At 41.2% G+C, this 26,092-nt stretch overlaps 1 protein-coding gene across 1 annotated transcript; it reads left to right on the top strand.

Annotated features, from left to right (window-relative positions):
* Positions 1-14,484: 14,484 nt before the first annotated feature.
* On the top strand, positions 14,485-24,856 carry gpr61 (G protein-coupled receptor 61). Its single transcript, XM_071475990.1, has 2 exons — positions 14,485-18,509; positions 20,519-24,856. The coding sequence occupies exon 2, from the start codon at positions 20,753-20,755 to the stop codon at positions 22,175-22,177; it is 1,425 nt and encodes a 474-aa protein (XP_071332091.1). The 5' UTR covers positions 14,485-18,509; positions 20,519-20,752; the 3' UTR covers positions 22,178-24,856.
* The last annotated feature ends 1,236 nt before the right edge of the window (positions 24,857-26,092 follow it).

Genomic DNA, 26,092 nt, shown 5'->3' with positions numbered 1-26,092 from the left:
ACTTGAAACTGAAACATGGACAAAAAGCAGTCTATGTAAGAAATATATGGACTAGGAAAGGTTGATTATTTTCTCCACAAAAAAATGCAGCTTTTAGAGCCGGTAAAGAGTAATAAATTACTCTGTAGGGTATTCAGTTGTAGATTGGCCTAGCTACAGGTATTAATATTTACATTATTTTGTGAACCAGCTCAGCTCACATATCACGCAATTCTTGCTCACTGTGCAGACTCTGTTTCTGTATTTGATTAGGTCTCTTTATGAGTGCCGACTGAGCGGGGAAAACCTTGTCATTTTTTCAGTGAATCCACCCACATGCTGCTTTTTCAGATTTTTTTTTTTCTTTTTTGGGTTTTCCTCAATTCACAGATCTGCTGCAGTGAGCCTTGCTTTGGCAAAGCTGTGAGTGCCTGTGCATTGCCAATAAGCTTCTACACCAATGTAGCCTCCTACTCAGAATGCCACCATAAATCATTTAATAAATGAAGATTATAGCAACAAGGGACGTGGCATGGGACAATGACTATTATTACCTCATTATAACATGATAAATGAATGCAAGTGACTCTCTTTTGAGAAATTAGACAGAGGTACGTCAGGATAACGCACCAAGTGATCATCGCTGTGCCATCCTGTAATTCGAATTATTTTGATATTGTTGAGACCCGGAAATTCTGGTCATTTTGAATTGCATCTCTGTCTTTTTCGCTGGCCGGGGCTCAAGTTATTAATGACAGAGAAAGCAAGCCCCACGGGAAAATGGTAACCTTTTGTGACTGTGCTTTGAAAGTCACCTGGATTTCACCCATTTAGCAGACACTGAGCATGACAGGAATGGCCAAGTATATAATTGCAGAAACTCTGTTGGAGCTGGATCTGCCTTGAAAAGATTTGCATTGGCAGGTGAAACAAACACATTCGAAGTAGACTGAACAGCTTGCAGATATTGCTCATAATTTGTTTTAATAATATTCAGTGCCAAATTCATACTCTGAGCAGGTTCAACTTAAAAAAAAGCAACTAGGGTTCAGACTGTAAAGCTCCCCATATGGTTTGCTCACACTTGAAATGAGATATAATACGGCACAAAAGCGGACTGATATGATATTTATTCTTAGAAATGTATCCCATGAATTATGAGAAATTAGACATTTCTGTCTCACTATGTTTAGAGTAAAATTCCGGGAAATGCAGATATGTACCAGTGTAATTGAACATAGTGTGAAACCTCTGTCTGACCGGATCATTGTAGCAGTGTGACTCTTGTGAGATGGAGCTGAAAGTGATTAATGTGCTGTGCCGACTCCACTTCCTGCTGTGATACGGATAGTGTTGCCTGGCAACTGCGTGCGGCCTTTCGTTGACTGTTTTGGCTCCGTGGTAAATCTGAGGTGGCCTTTCCTTCTCTTGTTCTTCTCCGTGTACTCAGATGGGGTTTCTAGCACAGATCAATGTCTCGATCTCGAAAAATAAATAAATAAATAAATTCTAGAGTATCAATGCCCGACAATCAACAATTACATAATTTACTTTACTAATCCATAATTCCTCAGCATAAACTAAAAATATTGAATGGGTAAAATATGACAGAACCTGCGTCTTTCTCTGCAAAGCTGTCAGTCGGAGCAGTCAGAGAACCCGGCTCTGACCACTTATCAATCATTAAGTGCCGGCAGCATTGTTAAGTCACCATAGCTCTTGTAACCAGCACTTTAGCAGCCAGAAGGCAATTTCTCCACCTTACATGACCTGATCATATTTCACAAATGATAATGTATGGAGATACAACAGACTCAGCACTCTGAAACCTCAATCTACATCTGTGAGGATAATCTCCATTATCACACCAATGTAAATGATGTTTACATACAGCAGGCTCTTTCTGAGCTCCACCTGTCTCTCTCTGCTGCTGGCAAACATACACTCTTGTCTCTGAGCTGAATGGTTTGCACAACGTACACAGATGGATGTAACTATAGACCCCATACTTGCTGCACACGTTGGACTTGCAGTGGGGTCCGCAACCTGGTACAAAATACAACACATTTCGAGTTAATGTGGCAAACGTGATTGCAAACAGTGTTTGTTTACACATCTGGTAGTTACAGAATAACGTCATTCCTTCAAGGTCATGCTTGTGTCCATCTGTTGCATATTCACTTTAGCATTTTAGCTCTGTTTTTTGTCTCTCCCAGTTAGCCCCAAAACATTAACTAGCGAGTCGCTAACTGTGTCTGGAGGTGGTTTACAGTGGGTTTTTAGAGCATTTTAGCTGTAAACAGATGTCGGCTGTGGCTGAAAAAATGCCATGAGAGCAGTGAGAGTGAAGAAGAGCAGTGAGGCAGGCCAGAGAGCCAATCACTGAACTGACACACCCTTTAAAGCTCAACAGGCTGACTGAAGTTGCCAGTTCAGGTGATAATTCTCTGTGGTTATATCGGCCTTTCACACCGTTTTCACTCTGTCATTTTATAACATTGTAATTATAGAAATATGAATTATAGCTGATTTAAAGCAACTGAAATGTAAACCACTGAATGGTTTGTGAGCACACATGATAATGAATCTCCAGCTGATTGCTACATAAAAAAACTGCTTCCAGGTGAATTTATGGTTCATTTTGTCATTTAAAGGAGTTAATGGGTTGAAGTGTAATTTTCTGTAGTTCATCATGCACATAAACGCCAGGACAGCTTGCACCAAAGACATTGTTAATAATGCATTAGTTCTAAATAAATCAGCCCAATAGTAGTGTGTCTGACGCAGGTAACTATTGCTAAATGAGGTGTTTAGCTCATAAGGGGTCAAGTTGCTGTTCTTGCAGTATCACTTCCCTCTGGCTCAAATAAAATCTGAGACATGCAGATGCACGAATGGTCTCAAGAGGAAAGAGAAAAAAAATTTAACCGTAATCTTTGTTTAGCCTATGTCTGGACTGCTCTTGGTCTCCATGGCAACACTTTCAGTTTTGTGTTTGATCAGACGTGCGGGGACGAAACAAGGTCACTCAGCAATCATATCTCAGAGGAAAAAGCCCACATGGATGGCACATGCTTCAATAAAAGCAGCGCTGTTTGTAATCTTGGCACGTCTTCCTCTCCCATCGCTTAGCAACAGGCCGTGCTTCAGCCATGTGCTCTATGATGGCACAGACCACTACTCTAAATCATGGAGGAAGGGCTGCAGGTGTCAGCCTACGCTGATGCACTGTGAACATTAACAATGGATGTAATCAGGAGGCAGGGCAGACATTGTTTTCACTCACTAATTAAAGCTGTCACTAATGTAGTTACAAGCTTTGCTGTAGTAAATGGGCATAATTACCTCTGTCAGGTGAAACTCAAAGACCCATTTCAGATCTATTTAAAGCTGTATCTGGGAATTATTAAATCTGCAATCATAAATACAGACAACAAAAAGGATATCATTTTGTTTTGTTGATATTCTGAGTAGCGAGAGTATCAGAGAGAGGGAAAGACGATACTGTGTGATACTGGAAGACAAGGCATTTCCCAGTCTGTATCTCTAATACCTGTTAATCTGTTCCTCAGGGCAAAGATAAAGGAGTTGATGCATGCTGGCAGTTCCCAAAGGAATTAGATGATTCTCTACTAATTAACTATGTGGGAAAACAACTATAATCCTCTGTCTTTGCAAAATGTCTTTTGCTGAGCCCCTGCACTCAGCCAATAAGATGAGGCCCCCCTGGAGAAGGCTGGAAAAGACTCCAAATAGTCAGTGACTCACTGCTCTGAAAATGTTTGGCTTCCTGTGTCAGAAATAAGAATTCAAATATGGCTTGTTGAAAATGATAAGGGTGTGTGTGCTGCTGCTGCTTAGGAATTACAGCAGCAGTTTTAGCCTGCAGCACTTCTTCAGCATATCAGCCCAGTGTGCTTCTCTGTTTTCTCCTCATGCTCAATTTTTGACTCAGCGTCTCTTATAACTCCCTGCTCTGGAGCCATTTTGGGAGCGTGTCAGAGAGGTGTAGCAGCAGGCGAGGCAGCAGCAGTCAACACAGAGCCCATTACTTGGCAGATAGGACTTCCTGTCCCTCGCAAATGACTGAGACTTTGCACAACCTGGACTCCCTCTTGTTATCTTTGCTAAGAGCCCATCAAGCCAGAGTGGACAGGTTAAAACGCTGACCTGCACGGCTTGTTTGCTGAGCACTTGGCTTTTTTTTCTTCACTTTTCTGTTTTCAGTGCCTGCATCTGTGGCCACTAGTGGCACATCAAGCCTGGATGAAGAGGTCTTCTCTACAGCTCTCCAGTCAAACGGCAATGATTGTGCTCCAGGGGAGACAGAAAATTGCTTCTGCGATTTGGAGTGGAGTACTGTAATGAGGCTGAGAGGAAAGCATGCATGGAAGTAACAGGGGTGCAATGTCTTTTATACCCAGAGATTTGTTGAGATTTTTCTTCATTTTAAAAATAAGAAACCTTCTTATCAATAAAATGTAACACAGAAATACAGTTTGAACTGTGAATATGATGCTGCAACAAACTAATGGAATACAGACAGTTTTTACAGGAATGAAATCGTGTTTAATGTGGGATCATTTTCTCCAAAACCTCAGTGAGCTAAATATGGAAACATTACATTATGATGGGCTGAGTGCCATATGATACAGGAGGGGAGTGTAATTGAGAGGCTGAGTGTCTATACCTCAGAGGGATGAAGGAGCCTGAAAACATCCAGTAAATCTGCTGTACTTTTGCATGAAATGCTGATGAAATGCTCAAACTACAAAGCAAGTAGCTGGATCCCAAGCAGGACGGAGGGCAGCGTTTGTGAGGCCACGAAGGAGCAGAAAAAGAGAGGAGACAGGATGCAGGGCTGAAAGGGGAGATGGGAGGAGAAGGGAGGGTGGCAGAGCTAGAGAAAGTTGGACAGAATGTCCTTTGGCTTTGCTGAGACAAGCGTCCTGTTGCATCATTAGATCAGGAGTGTTTACTATATGCCTTTATTTATTCAGCTCTGGGCTGTGAATAATGGAGCACACACCGAGGAGGTTCCTTGTTAGCGGGTGCTGAAGACACAGTGAGCTGAGAGGAATCAGTTCTCTATTTTTACTCACACTTGTGTGTGTGTGTGTGTGTGTGTGTGTGTACACTTGCCAGAGAACATGCTTGTGTGTTTGCTAATGTAACTGAGTGTGCACCTCTTCGACTGATGGACGTGCTGATGATCTCGGCTGCCTCTAAAATTAGACACACCTTCCCAATTCCCATCATTAGCTGGAACATTATCAGATACTGGAAAGAGGTCATCCCCTCTGAGCATCGCTCCTTCTCATTCCCCCTGGACTCTGGCCTTCACAGTGCCAGCCAAAACAAAACCTGACTGCCCTGATTGCATAAGACACACCCGCCTCGCACATGAACGCACTGCAGCGACTCTGATATGAGTAAGAGGATTTTATAAGCAGGTTTTAGACTCTCTCCCTATCCTCAATCTTAGCGCTGTCCTGCCATTGTGTGCGGTTTGTTCAATCCCACGATGCACTAGAGGAAAGTCAGCCCAAAAAGCCAGTGCAGCAGCAGCATCAGAGACAGACAGACCCAGCCCTGAGTTAAGCTAGATCTGGCCTTTGCGGTTGTTATATAATGGCTGCTGATGCTGATAGCAGTGCATGATGAGGGAGTGAATGAGTCAGTTTCTTTGATGCTGGAGGACACATCTATTATTCAGGTGTGTGTTCGTCCAAGACTGGACACTCGCTCAGGAGGTATTGAGATACAGCCTGTGAATGAGCATCAGGGGTGAAAGAGCTCAGTATGGTGGTGTAGCACGCCTCCAGTGGTGCACAGTTCAGGTTCAAGGAACAGAAACAGTTTTTATCGAACAGAAAAATAGAAAAAAAAAAAACATTGAAGAGATTTTAAAGCTCATGGTGCCAGATTTACTAGAAATACAGCACAGGTGTTACTAATAGCATCAACAAAGACTGTGTTTCCACCCAGACCCTGACACTGAGTCAGCTAAATTCAGTTCATTTTATAATTTACACCTGTGTATTTCTTTTCTAAAAACAAATCTGAACGCTGAAACATCCTCCTTTTATGTGTCTGGTTATGGAAGTTAGATCAGTGAATATGGACCTTTATAAACTTAATTATCTCAGGCATTAACTCTATGAAAGCTGAATGTGTGTGTGTGTGTGTGTGTGTGTGTGTGTGTGTGTGTGAATGGAAGTGTGTGGATTAGCCAGATGACCAAAGACAGAGGTTATGTAAAATAGTAAGTGTCACTCATTCTGTGTATTGTGCACTGTTTTCCTGTTGTGGTCTTGTCATTCTCAGGGGCTGTGGTTCTGACTCATTTTCATCCCAGTGCCCTGTGGTGGAACATAAAAGAATACACGATACACACTTCAAATAAATTTCATAAGTATATGTGATACATTTTGCTTTATTGCATTTATTTGGTAGTTTGAGATACTTGTTCACACATTGTGATAAAGTAAGTACCAAATCGTACGTAAAGGAGTTGACATTAACTCCATTTAGGAGTACAGAAATGCTGCTTATATGTTATTGCACTGGTGGTAATCCAATAATATAAGTCATGTAATTATGAAAAATAATACCTTACCTTTACTTTAACCTGTATTAACTTATTATGACCTCTTGACAGGTAATATTATTATCCTATAAAGTTGAGGGCTGGGTTATACTAAAAAAAGAAGTGGTTTGTACAACATGTTATCAGATGGTCATAGAGACCAAATGTTGCACTGGGTTGTTCACATGAAAACTGCCACAAATAGTACTGTGAGGAATGAAAACAGAGAGCTGAACAGCTGACCAATCACAGCGTGAAGTGGGTGTGAATGTTGGATTGTCAGTTTCAGAAAGCTTCAGAAATGGTCTCCACCATCTCCTGAGGATAATATCTGGCCCTTTAGGTGCTAAATTCTCCACTATGTTTACCAGCTAGCTGCTAATCGGTGGGGTATTTGTTGTTGTTGCAGTCAAAAAAATCACAAGTCATATCATAATTCTCTGTGGATTTACCACTACAGTTGCCACCTTGCACAGGACATGTAGTCATCTGATCTATTGTTAATATTAACATATTGATTAGAGCAGCTTTAACTTTTGAAATGTAAGAATTTCGAATGCAGGATTTGTACTTGTATGCTGTGGTATTGCTTCTTTTACGGAGTAACAGATCTGAATGGCGTAGTTATTTCACCAATGCCTGTACCTTTTGTTCCACTTTTTTCTACTTTTCCCAGTGGTGCCATTAGATTTGGTGCCTGTCATCCACATCATGATATTGGCTATGAAACGTCCAGGGGTGTCCTACATACTGCAACCAAAACAACCACAATCAAGAGAAACAGCCTGGCGCTCTGGGGATCCCAGTAAGGAGACTGCTGCTGTAAATTAAACAGATTTGTTTTGTGGCTGTGTCAGTCTGTAATAATCTTCTGCCTTGGGAAGAGCCTTGTGTTGTCGAGCTTTAAGGGATTTAAAGGGCTCTGCTTCTCTTGCTGTTGCCTCTGTTAATCACAGCCCTCTCCTCTCTGTTGTGTGTGGATGTTTTCTGGGAAACAGGGTTTATTGCAGGGTCATTATTACGATTCCATCCTGTCACAGAGCTGTGTGTTCAGTGACAAGTAAAAATAAATCTCTTCCCCTTAAACACACACACAGTTAAAAAGAAATCATGGTTCCTCAAAGATATAAGTTCCCTTGAGCATCCCCTTGTTAATGGATTTCTACTTCTGACTTTATTCCTACATCTGATCTAGCAGTAAGCACAGAAGGAAAGCGCCTTTAGTTTGTTTATGTTGTCAGAAACAGAAATCCTGTCGTTTTAAACATTTGTGCTTTTGTTTAATCTGTGCCCCACCAAATGAACTTGCAAATCTCAAATGCACAATATTTATTTTCCAGTCCCTAAACATAGAATTACGTGGTTATTATTTTGTAATCTGTGCACAGGCTTGAATCACATCTGAAAGGCTTTGGGTTATGGTCCTTATCTATTTATTTATTAATATTGAGTATAATACGCACCAAATCCACGAGGAATGCCTCATTAAAATCATTTAGCAATTTAATTGTATTTTTGAGAAAAGATTAGATTATTTAAAACTCGACTCACATATAATTGCCAGTCAAAGCTCAGTCAGAACAATTGACAAAGATACTGTTATCAATCGTGTCCAATAAAGGATAATGAAGCCAGAAGGAAGCAGATGTATTTACACAGGTGACACTTCTCTCTTGTTCCAGGTTGGCCTTTAATATGTCAACTCTTTGAAGTGTGGCCAGTTTTGACATGAAGGATTACTGTTAAAAACATGAAGGAAAAAAAAAGCAATTCTCAATTCTTTTCTTGCCTTTCATTGATACGTGATGGTTAGTGGCCTTTTCTGTGTTCACATAATAGGAGCAGGCATATTTGTTGATTGTATAAATGACCTGAGGAGGAGCATTTATGGTCAGAACCTTATCTTGTCTGTGTAGAATAAAAGAGGATTTGGGAACGAGAAAGTGTTTGTATGCAGTGTTATTGTTTGTCTTATTGTGTGTATTACTCTTGCCCAGAACCTGCAAAGATTTTTAGATTACATAAACAGACAGCACTGAGTTGGAGGAATAGTTTGACATTTGGGTAAAATGCTCATCCGCTTTCCGGTGGAGAGTTTGATCAGAAGATTAATCTCACTCACATACTTTATCTGCCCGTTAATGGGCAGACATGAGAACGGCGTTTAATCTCTAATCTAAATCTCAGCAAGAAAGTGAATCAACGTATTTCTCAAACATTTCCAGGATTTTTGCAAATATTAAACTTGGTCCCTGACTAAAATTAATGACATGTGAACTAAAGTCAAAATATATTTTAGTTTGTTGAACCACTGTGTCTGAGTGCTCGACGAGCTTGACGGCTGCTTGGTTGATTTTCAATTTCTCACCCTTGTGAATGCTGACAGCTGGCTTGCATTATTAACTGTGCAGCATCTGTCTGGATTTCACAACATCACCCCCTCCTCCACCACCTCTTCCTTCTCCTCCTCCTCCTCCTCCCCATCCTGCCCGCAGGACTCAGCTCTCTCTGGCTCTAATGAGGACATGTGCAAGTGCAGTGAAAAGACTGAAGAAAGGGCTGAGAACAAAAACAGTGCTCTGATGGTTTTGATTTCAGTTTTTTCATAGGAGCTGCAGAGGAAGGACAGACTGATAGAACGACAGAACCACATTTGATTTATCTGACTGAGTTGCTGCGTCAATGTTTCACTTTCACAGACCTTTGGCATTTGTAATGTTCTCATAAATATGTATGTCATGACTATATCTGTTACCTAATGTTCATTTAGACAGTTAGAGTGAGTAATGCTTTTTCATCAACTGTCAAACCACAGAAAATGGGTTGTGCAGTGTGAGCCAGTGTGTTATTACCCACTATAACTTTTTATTTTACCAATCATTCTGTGGCCTTTTGGCCATTTTAAAACTGACTAACCTCATTCAACAGGTTTGCTTTTTTGAAGAGACATGACCATTTAAAATTCAGTCTTAACATACCACTTAGCCTCATTAGTCACAGTGTTTAATTTTCTTCGAAACAAGCGGAAAATGTGTCACTAAAGGGGAAATAATGTAATTCCTGTTGTTTTCTAGTCTCATAGATGTGTGCAAGAAAAGGTAGATTGTTTCCAGGCAAACGTTATTCAATATAACATTATTTTCAGAAATAAAGAAATATGTGATTTTAAACCTCAATTTTAGATTAATGAATCTATTAAAATACTTTTTTTTATGCCACAATCCTGGGAACCTCTGGCTCAAAGGTATGGATGAAAACATAATATCACAGTTTGTGACTTCTGACTCTTAGTATTAGTCACACTAGCAGCATAACTGAATTGACATGAAATTCTGTACAGATATTCATGGTCCCCAAGGGGTGAATCTTATTGAGCCTGGTTGAATTTTCCACTAGCACCACCATGAAGTTGACATTTGTGGTTTTGAGTGATATATGTCCACATTTCTGGTTTCTCATGAAATTGGGTTAAGACTCTCAAGGTCTAAGAAGGATAAACAGTAATCACTGTGATGATCCCCTGTTTTTTCCTCTAGTGAAATTCTCAAGTCAAGTATTTTGATTTATGACCAAATACCTACATAACTACTGGCATGCTAATACAGTAATTTAAAATGGCAAACATGGTAGCCTAAACATTACACCTAACAGGCTTACATGCACACAATAACATTAGCATGAGCTCAAAACACTGCTGTGACTACATACAACCTGCTAACATGGCTGTAGACCCCTGTTTAATCTTGTCTTAATCATTACAGGAATTTTTCTAAGAAAGTTTCCCTATTATTATCTTTATTCTTTATTATCTGACAACTGGAGGTGCTACACACTCACACATTACAGTCTCATTCTATTTGAACTTACAGTGTATCCAATGTACTCTTCATAATAGGGCTCTCCATTTAAAGAGTAACCAGGCTAAAAAGCAAGTTTTGCAGCCTTCCCTGGTTGAGAGTTGCTTCATCAACAAACAAACCAACAAATTGGTCACACACCCGTAACCACATTTAACTGTGATGTCACGGGGTCCTAGAGTGTCATCGCTGCTGCCTTAAACCTGCATTCTATCGAATGACCATCAGGGGGCGACACCACTGGTTGCAAAAAGAAGTCCGATTGTATGGAAGTCTATGAGAAAATGACCCTCAATCGCTAGTTTCAAGTCTTCTTCAATACAACATGATATTCATTTTTTAATTATAGTCCCATTTAATTTAAAATAGACGATAAAGTAGGGTATGTATTGGGGCGTGGCTAATGTATGACACATTTTGGCTTGTCAATCTAGAGCAGTCCCTTTTAACTATTAACTATTAAAAGTACTTTAACACTTCATAATAAAGTTTACCTCGACTTATGGAAAATGACTTCGGCTTCAGCAGTGCTGGGTAGCTGAAAGATTGATGCCGTTGTCAGGTCGACAGTTTAGGTGGGCGGGCATAGTGACCTCGGCTCTAAGGTCAGCTCCACCCCTTGCTCCTCCTCAGCTCCACCCTCTTCTCCAAATATGGTTTCTTCTGGTTTCAAAAAATCAAGATGGAGGCGGCCAAACTGCAAACTCGAGGCTTCAAAACGGCAATTCGCAAACCAGTGGGTGCCATCATGGTGGGTTGCCACTTGCTCTGAACCCTCATGTTCGTCCTTCCCCAGTCTCTGTGAGTTGCGCCTTTGTGTTTGATCATAGTCAACACACAAAGTTCCATTTGACTATTTTCAGTATGAATACATGACAAAATAATGCAATATAAAATAAGGGACATAAGGCCATTTTTCTATTAATAAAAAAAAAAAAAAGAGCTCAGTTGTTATGTAACTACACCTTTTCTCTGAAGACAGAGAATAATCCTCTTTATGAAAAATAAAAAGATACAGATTACACCCACCCCCAAAATATCAAAATGAATAATACAAAAAACATAAGAAAAAAAGACACATCCAGGCTCTCCTGTGCTGTCATTTAGAGTAGATGCTCTCTGAGAGGAAATACACTTCCATGAAAAGGCTCTGAGTGCTCATATTTATGGTGGATATTGATGTTACATTTAGTACCGCAAAGCTGAAGCTTGCTGATGTGAGCAAGGACAGGAAAGAGGGTCCAGAATAGGAATGCATATAACCATCCTTATCAGGAGATAAGAGACTTATGATGGTAAACCCACCAAGGAGAGGGGATGTTTTGGCTTTAGTTTTGGTTCTGCCTCATGATAAAGCAATTAATCAACTGACTGAACGCACTGCTTGGTTTCTGTGAAAACTGCAGCTATGGGATGTTCTTCAAATTTACTATGTAAATGTTTAATTATATGCAAGTGCTGCTATCCTCTCACAAGGGGTTGTTTAAGGTAGACACTGCCAACAGCCAAATACTGAACATTTGTCACTGCATGAAGGGGTGTTTTGTGTCATGATCTTATGCAACTGAACTACAACAGGAAATATTTCCTGTAGGAAACATAATTCCAGCTGGATTACATTTTCTATTAATACAATGAGGATATTAGTTTACGTAATTCACGAATATGTTGATGGTGAATCTATCAGTAAAATTTTACCAGTCAATGTATTATTTTTCACCAAAGTATGCAATCTTGCAGAATGATATCCATTTGTAGTGACAAGAGCATTATTACATGTTTCTAAGGTTATGTTTAGATACTCAGACTCATGTTTATTTACATTTAGCCAAAACCACCACCACATTTTTTTCCTAACCTTCACCATAGACATCTCTAAAACTCACTATTTAATGCGTTGCATCAGGTTTGTTTGGTCCATACAAAAACCAAAGTGTTAACACTTTGTTGTGAATGTTAGAGGTGCTGGTAGGCAGATTTTGTCACCTGTTGACAGAGCCAGGTTGGCTGTTTACCCCTTTCCCGTCTTTGTGCTAAGCTAACCGGATGCTGGTTGTAGTTTCATATTGACTGTACAGACAGGAGAGTGATATCAGTTTTCCTATTCTAACCCAGCAACAAAGCAAATAAGTGTATTTTTCATAATGTCAAACACAGCTTTTATCATTTCTGATGAACGTTGACTTTAAATCAAAACGTTTGTTTGCTAATGGTCAAATTCTTTCCAAAAGCTCTTTGGTACAAAGGGTTGTTCTTTTTATTGTTGTCCCCAAATTTCACTGCCCCTTCGGATTATTTTGAAGATAAATTTAGTAATCCCCAAAATCTAGACCATGTATGGGTATGGGAAATTGTGGTAAATTTGCCACAGGGATATTCTGTTCAGCATGTGATAAATCTGAAATGAGCTGTACTGTTCATGCCCATTACAGGACTGGAGCTGCTGTTGTGCAAAAAAAGCTTTTGGACAGGAAAAGACGCATAAGCTCCAACTCCGTTCAAAGAGCTGTAATTCCTATCATCGCTTTGAAAGACTCAAGAGTGTCTGAGAATTGTTTTACTTTCCAAACAAATTTTGAAATTTTGAATGTTTCTACCACACCTGAAATGCTCCACAATGGCACCACACTGATCAGGTTTAATGCAGGAATCTGCTGGAGCCCCCACTGCTCTGATTACCACTGGTACCAATGTTGCTTTTACTCTCCACATCTTTTCTAGCTCCTCTTTCAGGAATTCTTTTCTTGGAATATTTTGAACATCTTGTGTTGCTTCTTCTTGATGTTGGTATCGCTTGGGATCGCTACATCTATCACCACTGCCTTCTTCTGTTGTTTGGCAACCAACACGATGTCCGGTTGGTTAGCCATCACCAGTTTGTCAGTCTGTGTGTGTGTTTGTGTGTATGTGTGTGTGTGTGTGTGTGTGTGTGTACACAGGACAACATCAAAAGGAATAAGAGAATAATATATGGAATAATGGCAGCCCTCCAATAAATAAAAACAAAGGAAAGTTTGTACCAGGGCTGATACATTACATTTCAAGGATGTTCATATCATTAAGTCCCCCTCCTATATTTTTGGTCCACTAGGTCCATGTTTGTGGTTCAGAACTGTGTGTCCTTCTAACAGATGAAGGTCGTGTCTTGCTGCAGTGTAAAGCACCAAAGTCCCTGTAGGCTATTTGTGACTCAACCAAGGACATCTGCACATCCCACTGCACCGCCAGCCAAATACTACAAAGGCAGCTCAGTGTTCTCATTCATGGATATAGTCATCTTTGGAGAGTCCCAAATGTTTTTGGAGGGATCTAGGAAATAGTTTTACTTTTACTTATAAGCTGATGCCATAATAAAAACCCGTATTTTTACATATACTTATTAATTCAGTGTGGAATTTCACAAAAAAAATACTTTTTTTAATGATAATCATAAATTATCAAATGAATCAGTCAAATGACATGAAATTACTCAGTGAATACAAAACAGTAACTCAAAGTGGAGTCATGATGTTCTCACAATAAAAAGTGTGACACTGAAAAGATTCATCAAGCATCTGCAGACCTGAAATGTACATTTTACTTGAACATGCTGAAAAAGAGAAAAATACAATATGGTATAATATTATGGCAGCGATAATGAAATGATGATACAAGAACTCAGACTCAAATGCCTGCAAGAGGCTGTATATCCTCATTTTTTTAGTTTTATTACAGTCTTGGCTCATTTTCAGAGGTTTTGTGTTATTATGCTTCCACAGACAGGCAGCCCAGAGCGTCGGCTCTCATCAGTGACTCAGTGTGTGCAGAGGATGACAGTGCCAACCTGGAGCCAACAGAGAGTGCTAATTGTGTCTATTTGGACTCTAATGCATGACTCTGGGAAATCGAACAGCACAATCCAGTTACCATCACTGGGTAGTGTATTCTCTGGCTGCCTACAGAGGGCAGGTTGTCCCAGGATTCCCAGCAAGCTATCCCACATTGTTCTTATGATCTTTACTGTTTGAGTCAGTCCTAAAAAAAAAGTAGATCATGCAATATATCCCTCAAACTCAAATCTTTGCTCTAGAATATGTATTTCTTTAAAAACAGTTATTTTGTTGGGTATTAATGTGCCTGAAATAGCAAAGGTGTTGTTTCCTTTCTTCCGTGCTGCAGAATAAATGTTGAAAACCAGGTAGGATAAGATGTTATGTTACATGCTCTAGTAACACTGAGGGAGTAAGTGGAGCATGTAGATCAACATTTGGTGATACACTCTCTCGCTCTCTCTCTCTCTCTGTAGATTTAAACAGACTGTGAGAGACTCAACACACCCTCAGAAATCCAGTTTGGATCACTGCTCTTTTCCAAAGGCCTCGTAGCTACACTTAAAAGCATGAAATGTTTCATAATTTGCGATTAGCAGTATAGATGAAATGTGTGAGGATGCACAGTGTCACTCTGAGTTTATGCTGCCTCTTCCATCTGGTGAGGTGCATTATGGGGTGTAAGCAATCAGTCTGATGTGACCTCTCAGGTGGATGTTGTTCTCTGGGGTACTGTGGGGGGATGAAACTGGAGCAAAGTTGATTTAACTTGGGTCAGATACTGGCTACCCACAGGTTTTGTAAATGTATTGACAACTAGGCATCGCAGAGGATGATGTAAGAATATAAATATAAATATAAATATGTTAGAATAATATAAAATGTAAATAGATTTAAAAATATGTGACATTAATCATTTTGCCACATACTCAGTGGCCTCTGGTGTGTCACTCATGAAGCCCGCTGCTAAACAATTCAGCTCAGTATGAAATAATGCAAAAGGTTTTTAGCAGATCACGATATCCCGAGGCGTTTGACGTCAGACCAACCATGATCCCTTCTTGCTAGAAAAATGAGTGTGTGTAACTGCATGAATGTGTGCACACTGCTTCAATGAATCCAACATTCAACTGCTGAACTGAAATGCACTGACAGAAACACAGATACATCCAAATCCTTTCTTTTTTCTATACAGCATCTCACTTTATTTTCCCTCAGACATATTTATGTTAAAATCTGACTATCAATTAACTAAATCCTAGCATTCTGGACCTTTTGCCTACACTTGAGTAACGGCAGACAACTCAGTGTGAAACCAGAATTTAATGGTTGGTCAGATTTACAACTGTATAAATAACTAGATGCCACTAAAAGTCCTGCTCCATGCGCATGAATCTGTGGGCTTCAGAACTGTTGTTGTGGAGAATCAGAAGGACATTTTCTGGGATGTCAGGTGTCGCAGTTACTTGTTAAATGTGAGAGCTCCCCCTACTGATGAGATCTGAGATCACAATGGAAAACAATGTTATATCAGCAGCTGTAATTGAGCATGAATCAGCCCACCTGTGTTCAGTTACACACTGAACACTACACCAAATTGCTGGTATTAAGTGTATGAGAGTGAGGGCGGGGGCAAGCTGGGAAGATGCAGTTAGGCTGACCATTGAGACCATTATGTTTCCCTCCGATGCGAATGGTGCTGCTGGTATGAGCAAGTATTTGCCATTTCTGTGATTATTCAACACCTCAGACACGAGCACAGTCACAGGACACACACACACACAGAGAACATACACGCTTGAAGAGCGTAGCATTAACAAATACAAACAAAGACCCTTCTATATTCAGCTTCCGCCTTCAAAATGCCTCAGTAGTATCGCTATCATCACATCTTGGCTTATGATACATAAAAACTCTCAGGGCACTGGTATTATTTTGTGCTTCGTTGCCTTAACACAGTTCAGTCCTAAAACACATCTCAGGGAAAAATGAAAATCTGATACTGTCTTTTTCCTACAGATCATATGAGTGACCACAGCCTTTCAGCAGCGGCACACAGCCGGATCACTAGCAACAAGATTCACAGTGAACAAGTCAAAACAGGATCATGCCTTTGAAGATATTAACAGTGCCACAGTGATTAATAGATCAACAGATCAATGAATGAACATGTGTCCAATTTACCTATTGATTTGTTCGTGAAAAGAAGCAATGACTCATGAACTAATCAGGGTTTGTGGAGCTCCACTTCCACTGATGAATGAATTCCTCTGGAAATACACTGCATGAAAGAAAGATGTCACATACTGATGTGTGGGACAGTCCGTTTATGCAAATCCAGAGGAAGGAATAATAGATAATTTTCAGAGCCCCACTGAGACGAGAAAACCTAATAATAAAGCCCATTCACTGTAAGTTAAGTAACAAAGAGGATATACACAGTAAAATACAGTAACTTACTAAATCATCTATAATTATGTATAACTTAAGAATCTGATTTGATATGAGCCAGAGGCAGCAACAGTGGGCCAATGACTTGTAACCCAAAAGCTTATGAGACACAATTTAAAATGGCAAAACATTGAAAGAGAAAAAACACAAAATAATTCTGTCACAATCTTCTCAAGATGTTCATAAAGTTCTGCTGTAGTGGTGTCTACTGTAAAAGCTCCCAAACTCCCTCACATCTCTTCTCTTATTGAAATGGGATCCAAACATTACTTAACCTTAGATATTTTTGTCTGATATACTTTTGATGCCAAATAGGTTGTGTGTTGTAACAAGAGTAGGCGTAATAAGCTGTGCAGCTTCAGCCCACTGTAGAAAATCTTCTATTTTGTGTTATTGTTTCTGCAGTGTTGATTTTTGGAAGTTGTTGCATATGGTCTTTGCAAAATTCTTTGTGTGATTATAGATTGAAAAATATGTGTGGAATTTCATGTACACATTGATGAACTGAGGTATTACGCACCTTTTAATTCAAATGAATTGCAAACAGTCTGCAACCCTTTTTCAGTCCTGCTTAAGCTTTCAAAGCTTTATTATCTTATATATTTGTGACATTTGTCCAGGGCTCCATTTATTTCCATTATCATGTATGTTATTTTTCAACTAATTATTTAATCTATGAAATATCCAAAAACTACGGTACCATTCAACCTTGTTTTCTCCAACTGTCCGAAACCCAAAGATTTTCTATATAAAATAATACAAACACAAACATTTGCTGCTTTAGCTCGATTAAACAACTGTAATGATTCCAGCCAATTTTCTGCAAATCAACTAACTGATGGTAAACAAACTCATTCCTCAGGGCAGGAAATACTTCAATAAGTGTATATGTATGTTGTGTGGGCTGTGCTTTAGTAAATGTTAATCTCAGCTCATTAACATTAACCACTGGGATTCATTTCCACTCTGTGAATCAATAATCCAGCCTCGTGAGAGGGCTTTTGCCGGATTGTGCATCGAGGGAGATCTTGGCGAGCTGAGCATAAGGAGACAGAGAATTAGAGAAATGCTGATCCTGAGGCTGAAGGTGATTTTCTTTCCTAATTGTCGGGCACTTCTGCGCAGGCTGGCTGGACCTGATGTGACCTGTGGTGAGATTAGCTGGATGTGTGTGAAAAGCAGAACCATCCCTCCATGTGGAGCCCAGAGGCTGTGAGGCACTAAGACCCAGTGGAGAGCAGTGGAGGCTGAGTGCTGCCTGTTCACCCGCCGCCTGCCTGTCTGCTCTGCACTGCTCTGCAGTTGCCCTGGGCACATTTCGGAGCCGGTACATGTGTGTATAAAAGTGTGTGAGGTGGGAGAGTGTGGAGAGTGTGTGTGTGTGTGTATCCACGCTTTTGTGCATCACAGGCTGGAAGACAGGACCTCTCTTCCTGTTCCTCTTTTTTTGCTCACCCTCCTGCTCTGCCTCTCCACCTGGATCGAAGACCTGGCTAGAAGAGAGCTGAGAGAGGGGAGGTGTGTGTTGTGTGTTTGAAGGGATGGGGAGGTGGGCGGTCAGTGTGATGACGAGATCAAAGGGGCCAGGTGAGGAGGAGACACAGGAGCGCCCCTCTTCTCTCTCCCCTCTCTCTCCTCCCTCTCTCTCACTGTGACGTAGTGAGTGAGTGTGTGTGTGTGTGTGTGTGTGTGTGTGTGTGTGTGTGCGCGTAGTGTCGGTGTGTGTTTGCTGTGTGTGTGGGAGAGAGAGAGAGCGAAACAGGTCGGCTTTCCTTCAGCAGACTGTGAACCTGCACAGGAGGAAGCAGCCCTCTCCAGACTGAGGTATGTCACCGACTTATCATCACAAACATCTCCACACATACCTGCCCTGTTAACGGAGGGTCAGGAGAAGTGTGTTTTTTTTTTTTGTGTGTGTGTGTGTGTGTGGGGGGGGGAGTGGAAGTTAGGATGCTGGAAATGTGGCAGTGTCTTTTTTTCATTATATCACACATCACATTATCTTTGTGTATAGATAGGATAAGGACAGAATTTCTGGAAACAGATGCCTCATTTTTTGTATTTTAATCACTCGCATGTTGCTGCTGAGGAGTGAAAGTGCCTTGTAATGAAAGGGACGCTTGAACAACAGGCTAGTTTTCTCCATGCAGTAAACACCATGTCATGTGCATATGATGGGGTCATATGGTCTCCAGTTGGCAGCCAGAGAGATTCTGCCGCAACCTTATATCCTAGCTTTGTGTAAATTCTTTGGCTTTTTCAGAGTTCGACTAGAAACTGTATGACTTTCATTGATTTGATTGCATTAAATGGGAGTCTGTGCAGCATGTGAGCCATTAAGCACATTTTATTTTTTAAATAGTTCTGTTTGTCTGGTTTTGACTTGATGAAATTGACCATTTAACAGCTAACAGGCATATTTTTCTAATTCAATTACTATTGTGTGATAAAAGATCCTTTGACAGACTAAACCCCTTCACTTTGAGGAGCAGTGGTGATAATGTGTTTTCTTTGCAGCAGGTTTTTTTTTTTGATTTTAGTGGTCCTTGGAGTGTTAAAGGGACCCTGGACACCAGGGAACAATAAAAAAATCCTCGCTGAATTAGAGTAAGAATCACCAGCGGGTTGCTCTGCTACATTATAGCTCAGATGTCGTTTACAGATTATTTAATTGGGCTGAAGGTGACTGTAACCCTTTGACCTATTCAGCAAAGGCCACCTACTCACGCCTACGCCTGTCAGGTGATTGTCGTGCTTAAAGAGCGTATGTGGGCAGGAAAAAGAACAGGTGTCTTGCAGGGATGAAGCCTGTCACACTTGTGAAATGGAAAACTTGCACATGCAGGTGTGCAGCACATGGAAATGTACCAAAGGCTTAGTGCTCGCTCCACGGCTTTTACAGTGTGTGGGGTTGTGTCCAGGTGAGGTTATGACAGTAAACAGTGCAGGACCTCTTCACTACTACTTTGGCCACACAAACACTTTTTCACGCTGAAGGTAGGAATGTAGGGCAGGATTTAATGGGGCTTAATAGGTTTTATTAAAAAGAGGATTGTTAACAATTCATATCTGCACTGTCATTCAGTCTGTCAAAATGCATCTTCTTATACATTAGAAAATCATTGGAAGCTGAACTTTTTCTATTATTATATCATTTTTCATAATAATATGAAAAATGGTTATTGATCTTTTCCTCCCATCATTCCCAGACAGCAGGAAGCTCTGTAGTGCTGAGTTTTGCAGTTTGTTCACTCATGCAGTTTGCTTCTTGACTCTGATAAGGGGGACATATGGTCCACTCTGTGCTTTTAGCTTCTCCCTGGGGGAAGCAGTTGCCCTGAAATCACACATCTGAGGATGCAGATGTCAAATATGTAGTAAATTATGACCCAAGCTACAAGTGAGCACAGACTGCATCAAGTCCGACGGCCTTTGCAGCAACAGCACATGAATAACACGACTCGGCTTGTATGTGTCAGATCACAGACACACACAGAGTTGCTTTTAGTATTTGCATTAATATTAGAATATACAAATTATTTTAGGGATTTCCTGATTTGCAGAATGTATTTGTAGTTAGATAACAAATCTATGAGGTTGTTAAATTTCTAGATTACATTATTTTAGCCTGTATTTCAGCAAGTTCAGATCAAGTAATCTGTAATCTAAAATGTAAACTTCAGTAATGTTTTTCATTATTTAGTGATTATATACAAATTAGTATTAGAAAACTAGCATCAATATTAGTATTACATGCATTTTTTGAGTCTCTAACAACTCTGTTCATCTTCAGCAGTGCCTGCTTTTAAACAGAACTATCTCTTTTATTTCAGGTATTTTCAGCTGAAGGTCATATTGGAGAGAGAATCTTCAAGGAATTGAGTGAAAGCTCCTGTGATTGTCTGCAGAGCTCTGGGTTAAAGTCTACTGGGGCCAGGGCCTGTACAGCTCCAGCTGCCATGAGAGACACCTCCGCCTAAGCTTCTCAGTGACACCCTACGACAGGGGAGGATGGGTGATGGGCCCGTGAAATTCAGCAGACTCTCTCCTCCTCATGCCGTCCTCTCATGGAGCATCCTGTCACACCGAGCCCCTCCTGGAACACTCTTCTCTCTGGCCTCCCCACTTTTCCAGCCTCACTGCATCCGAATATCTCTAACGTGACCCTGCCCATCACGAGCACCCGAGGTGGGGTAGATCTGAACCAGTCCTTGGCGCTGTGTGCTATGCTCATCATGGATGTGCTGGCAGTGGTGGGGAACTTGGCCGTGATGATTGTCATCACCAAAACCCCACAGCTGCACAAATTTGCCTTCGTGTTCCACCTCTGTCTGGTGGACCTGCTGGCAGCGCTGGTGTTGATGCCTCTGGGGATGGTGTCAGACCGAATCCTGGTGGACGAGGCGCTGTGTCGGAGCTACCTCTGCCTGAGTGTGTGTCTAGTGAGTGCCGCCATCCTCACCATCTGTGCCATCAATGTGGAGCGCTACTACTACATCATCCATCCCATGCGTCACGAGGTGAAGATGACCGTGGGGGTGGTGGTGATGGTAGTGGTAGGAATCTGGATTAAAGCTGTTGTCATGTCAGTGCTGCCTCTCCTGGGATGGCTGCTCCAAGGGAACCAGGGTCTGGGGACTCCTTCTGTCCTCATTCCCGGTCAGAGACACTGCTCTCTCCACTGGACGGGAGGCAGGACCACACGCCTGCTTTTCATGGTTTTCTTTACATTTATTTATTTTCTGTGCCCTGTGATGATCATTCTGGTGGTCTACTGCAACATGTTCAAGGTGGCGCGAGTTGCAGCCATGCAGCACGGTCCACTCCCCACCTGGATGGACACGCCACGACAACGTTCTGAGTCCATCAGCAGCCACTCCACCATGGCAGCCAGCCTCGGAGGAACTGGTGCCCGCACCACCCCTCAGAGGACCTTCAGTGGCGGGAAGGCCGCAGTGGTCCTGGTGGCAGTGGGAGGCCAGTTCCTCTGCTGTTGGCTGCCATATTTCTCCTTCCATCTCTACTCGGCTGTGGTGTCTACCTCTCCCACCTCGCTGGGCCAGCTGGAGGATGTGGTCACGTGGATTGGCTATTTCTGCTTCACCTCCAACCCCTTCTTCTACGGCTGCCTGAACCGGCAGATTCGCCAGGAGCTGGGCCGCCACCTGGCTTGTCTCTTTAAGTGGGCTGGGCCCAGTGAAGGGGAGCAGCTGCCCAGCCACGAGGCCTCTATTGAGGAGAACTTTTTGCAGTTTCTTCAAGGCACTGGATGCAATCTGGAGCCCTGCAACTCTCACAGCAGAGCCAGCCCAGAGGCAGCAGAGACCGAGGCCCTTCAGGAGTCAGCTGTTCAGCAGAACATGCCAGCTGACTTCCACATCCCTGGGCAGATCCTTGAGGAGACCTCAGAGTTCATACAGCGGCAACAGCTGAAGAATGAGCTACATGTATCAGAGAACGAGAACTGCTACAAAACTGTACCAGAGCTGTAGCTGATGTACTCTCTCTTCTGCCATCCAGTAATCCAAGAAATACACTGAGTTTTATTCATATTTTCTAAAATGTGTTGAATTAATACGTCTTTGTTCGTGCTACAGCAGTGCTTTTAAGCAAAAAATCCAGTGAACTGCAAAACATGGTATGGTTGTGTAGCTTTTTAGAGAAGGATGGAGCTGAATATATTGTTTGCATCATCTCATTCATATCCCCAATGGCCATAATGCTGCAGCATTACATGTTGTGGAGCCATACAGTATCAGGCTGTTTTTAGTGTGATGTCAGCAGATGAACACTAAACCCTTGCTCTGTTAACCATGGTTCAGTGAAGTGACAAAGACCTCATAGACATAAGTGCTGAAACTCTGAGAGAGCAAAGCTTCAGGGGGAACATAGTTTCCACAGTTTATGGAAAACTATAAGAGCCATTAGAAGGAGAAGCAAATGTTCAGTGGAATACATTCCTTCACTAATTCACTTATTCACTTCTCATTAAAGTTCGGCAATAATGTACACAATACAATTTGTCATGACGTATCATCACTTCTTCATCAAACATATTGTCTTTCCTTCCTTCTGGATTCTTCTCCTCTGGATTCAGTTCTAATTCAACTAAAGCGCTAAATATAATTGTATAAGGCCCTTGACAATCTGTTCATATGGACCTAGTGATACAACAGGTTCTCTTTGACCAAACAGGTGTGTTATTACTGATTTAACTGATGATCTACTCATAAAAAACAATCCTGCCACCCTTCTACTTGGGCCCTAGTTCACCTCTAACAAAGTGTTAATTTATATAAGTGTGATGGAAGAAAAACATAAGAAATTTAACAGGTGGTAAAAGGTCATTATTGTAGCTCTTGGTGCCAATTTACTCATGAGTTTGTTTATTAACGTAAACAATCTATTTTTATCCTGTATTCAATCCTCATACCACAAAGGAATTAATGGAAAATGTTGGTGTGTTCCTCAGTATAAAGGAGTGAATATTCAGAGCCATTAAAAAAATGTCTCTGCATTAATAATATTCATTGTGTTGAACAGGATCATTTCACAGCTGGCTCTGCTGGTGGTATTTATAATAAACAAGCTGACGCACCAGTGTATTTTTAACCATTTTCCAGGAAAATTATCATCATGTTTATCTGTTCTTAGTCTTGTGATTATCACCTCCTCACCAAAATCATCTCACATTGCTAGACTCGTGATTTCACTCCCTTCCACTCAAAGAAAAACATTGTGACTGGTTAAATTTGTACGACGGTGACAGTGTTAAGGATTAATCTTTATAAAAACATCGACTCCAGCTCATTAAAACTGTCACTTGGTTGAAACAAGGCTGGATGTGAACAGTTTTGGATGCCTCGACCAGTCCACACTACCCCCGTGATGCCTGTGCTGTTTACAGGAAAACACAGGAGCAGTGTGAGTGCTCTTGTGTTTGTGCTCTAAACAACCAGGCTTGTTGTGGCTACACAGCACACAGGTGTGACAGTGCTTACATATGGCAAGATTTGCCTTTGGCCTCATTTAGCAACAAATGGAAGACACCGGTGACACTTCCTCTAATCTCAGGTGGAATACAGTTTGCACAAGTCACACAAGCAGTGACAAATGTTCCAAAGAAAATTACAAGGCACAAATCTCTTACAAAACTCTCTTTTTATACTTGCTGTTTCTTGCTGCCTTCATCTATTTTGGACTGCCTCATACCGGACTGTTGGTATGATCATAAGACACTCAACACAAGGCGTACAGGGAAGGTTCATATTTTGCTGGGAGTCAGAACAAAAAAAGGTCCCTTTGTCAGGGGGAGACATAACGTTCTTAATTTTCCTGCGATATGACTTTGTTAATGACTGTTTTTTTCAGATGGGGTCGTCATGTCATCCTGATTTAAAATGTTTCTTTTGTGGCAAAAGTAGGTGCAGTAATGTTGGGCCCAAATTTAGTTGGACATTGAGTCAAGTAAAACGAGGAGCACAAGACAAAATCACTGCCATAATCCTCAATGTTCTACAGTATGTATATGTTTTTAATTCATTATTAGTAGTATTAAAACTACAAAATATAAAACCATTTATTAATATACAATTTTATGTAACCAAATAACATAAGATTGCCTTGATTTATTTCACCAGCGTCCATGAAAAAAAAGTCTCATCTCTTTAGATAATCTAAGATCTTTCCCGCTGAGCTTTATTGATCATCTCCTCTTTATGGTACAATGTTGGAATAAATTCGGAGATATTTCACACAGTGTGGGGTCATTACAAAGCCCCTCATGTTAGATGTACCTCAATCCACCATTCAATCAGCTGGATTTCTGTTACCGTAGCAGCAAAATTGCCACGACCAATCTGATTACACGCTTAAAGCTGTTTCCTTTACCATCTGTTGATTACAAGGACGGAGAAATAAGCTCTTCTGAAGGTGAATGGTGGATAATATTCCCAGCTTCAGGAATATTCATGGAAGTGCGGTTTTGTTTGTCGTAAATCATCAATATGGTTGATATGTTCATTTTCCTCTCTGTACCTCTTTTTGTACCTGAGCTGAAGAGACCGTTTGGATTCTTCACTATTAGGGTCTGTTTTTCCCCTTTGTTAAGATTTCCCTCTGTATTGGCTACACGTTGGTTGAAATGATTAAAAATGCTACAAGAAGATTAACTTGAGTGTGTTGTTGTTGCTATCTGTCGTTACCAGACATTTTCAGATCAGTAACTGCTTCATATGATCAATCCCGTCAATCATCTCTTTTTCTCTCCTGCCCTCTAGCCGCCTCCTCCTATGTGCCTCTGTGTGTGTGTGTGTGTGTGTGTGTGTGTGGTGCAGGCAGGGGGTGCTGCGTCACAGAGGTGAAATGAAGCACTAAGAACAAGATAAAAGAGGAGTGACATTTGGAGGAAGGCAGGATGCTGGAGCCCGTCATTTGGGCGATGTTGCACCGCCAAACCAAACTAACTAACACCCGCTGACACCGATAAGACTAATATTTCAATAAGTGTATGGTGAGGTGACTCTAAGCTATTATCTCTTATTGACTTTCAAATATAAATCTTAAATTTAATGATCTAGTGAAAAACCCCTCGATCTTGAGTGTTGGCGTCTAACAGCAGTTGTTTTTGTCAACAGAAACATCCAAACACTGATTCCACAATCAGTCCAGCATCACCCCGATGCTCCTCCTCTGTTTTCTGGTTATCCTAATTTTCTTACCCTCTCCTGTGCTGCTCCCCATCGGACAGAGTGACTCACAGCTTTCATGTTGAGCCGGGGAGAGCGTCTCCCACAGTGCAGGGAATCGGTTCAAACAGCCTGACCTTTGTGATAGGCTACAACACACATAGTCAAAAGTGCTCAAGGGACGGATCCCACCATCATGTCACTCTAGAGGGTCACTGGGTGCATGGCACATCCATTCAGCAGACGGGTTTGGGTGTGCAATGTTTTTTTGTATTTTTTTTTTTTATCAACAGAAAGCCTAAACAGAGACTTGTGATAATCTCAGATGCCACTTCCAGCTCCCAGAGCAGCGACAAAAACGAAAACACATGTTTATCTGTGAGGATAGAGGCTGTCGGCCGCGAAAAGTGTCTGTCGACGAATCACACACGAACTCAATAACATGAATTTCTCACTTACTTCCAAATCCTGATGTCTCTGAGATCAGCTGTTTCCTTGGTAACCTGAGCTGATGACAGTGCTGAGGGGTCCCTTTGGCAGAAGGAGCAGGAGAAGCAGGAGAGCGGAGCTGTTTGGGAAAAGGAGCAAAGTTATAGATTACGGTTCAATTTAATGACACAGTCTGTGGACTTTCAGGGGTTTTTGATTAGCCAATGGATTGATTAGCGAGCCACTAGTAGCAATTCAATTTTAAAATAACTTTCCTGGTGTTAGAGTTCA

The sequence above is a fragment of the Trachinotus anak genome, unplaced genomic scaffold (assembly GCF_046630095.1).
Source record: "Trachinotus anak isolate AG129_WGS33_773 ecotype Australia unplaced genomic scaffold, CSIRO_AGI_Tana_v1 ptg000004l, whole genome shotgun sequence".
Classification (NCBI taxonomy): domain Eukaryota; kingdom Metazoa; phylum Chordata; class Actinopteri; order Carangiformes; family Carangidae; genus Trachinotus; species Trachinotus anak.
This window is presented reverse-complemented; position numbering and strand designations above follow the sequence as displayed.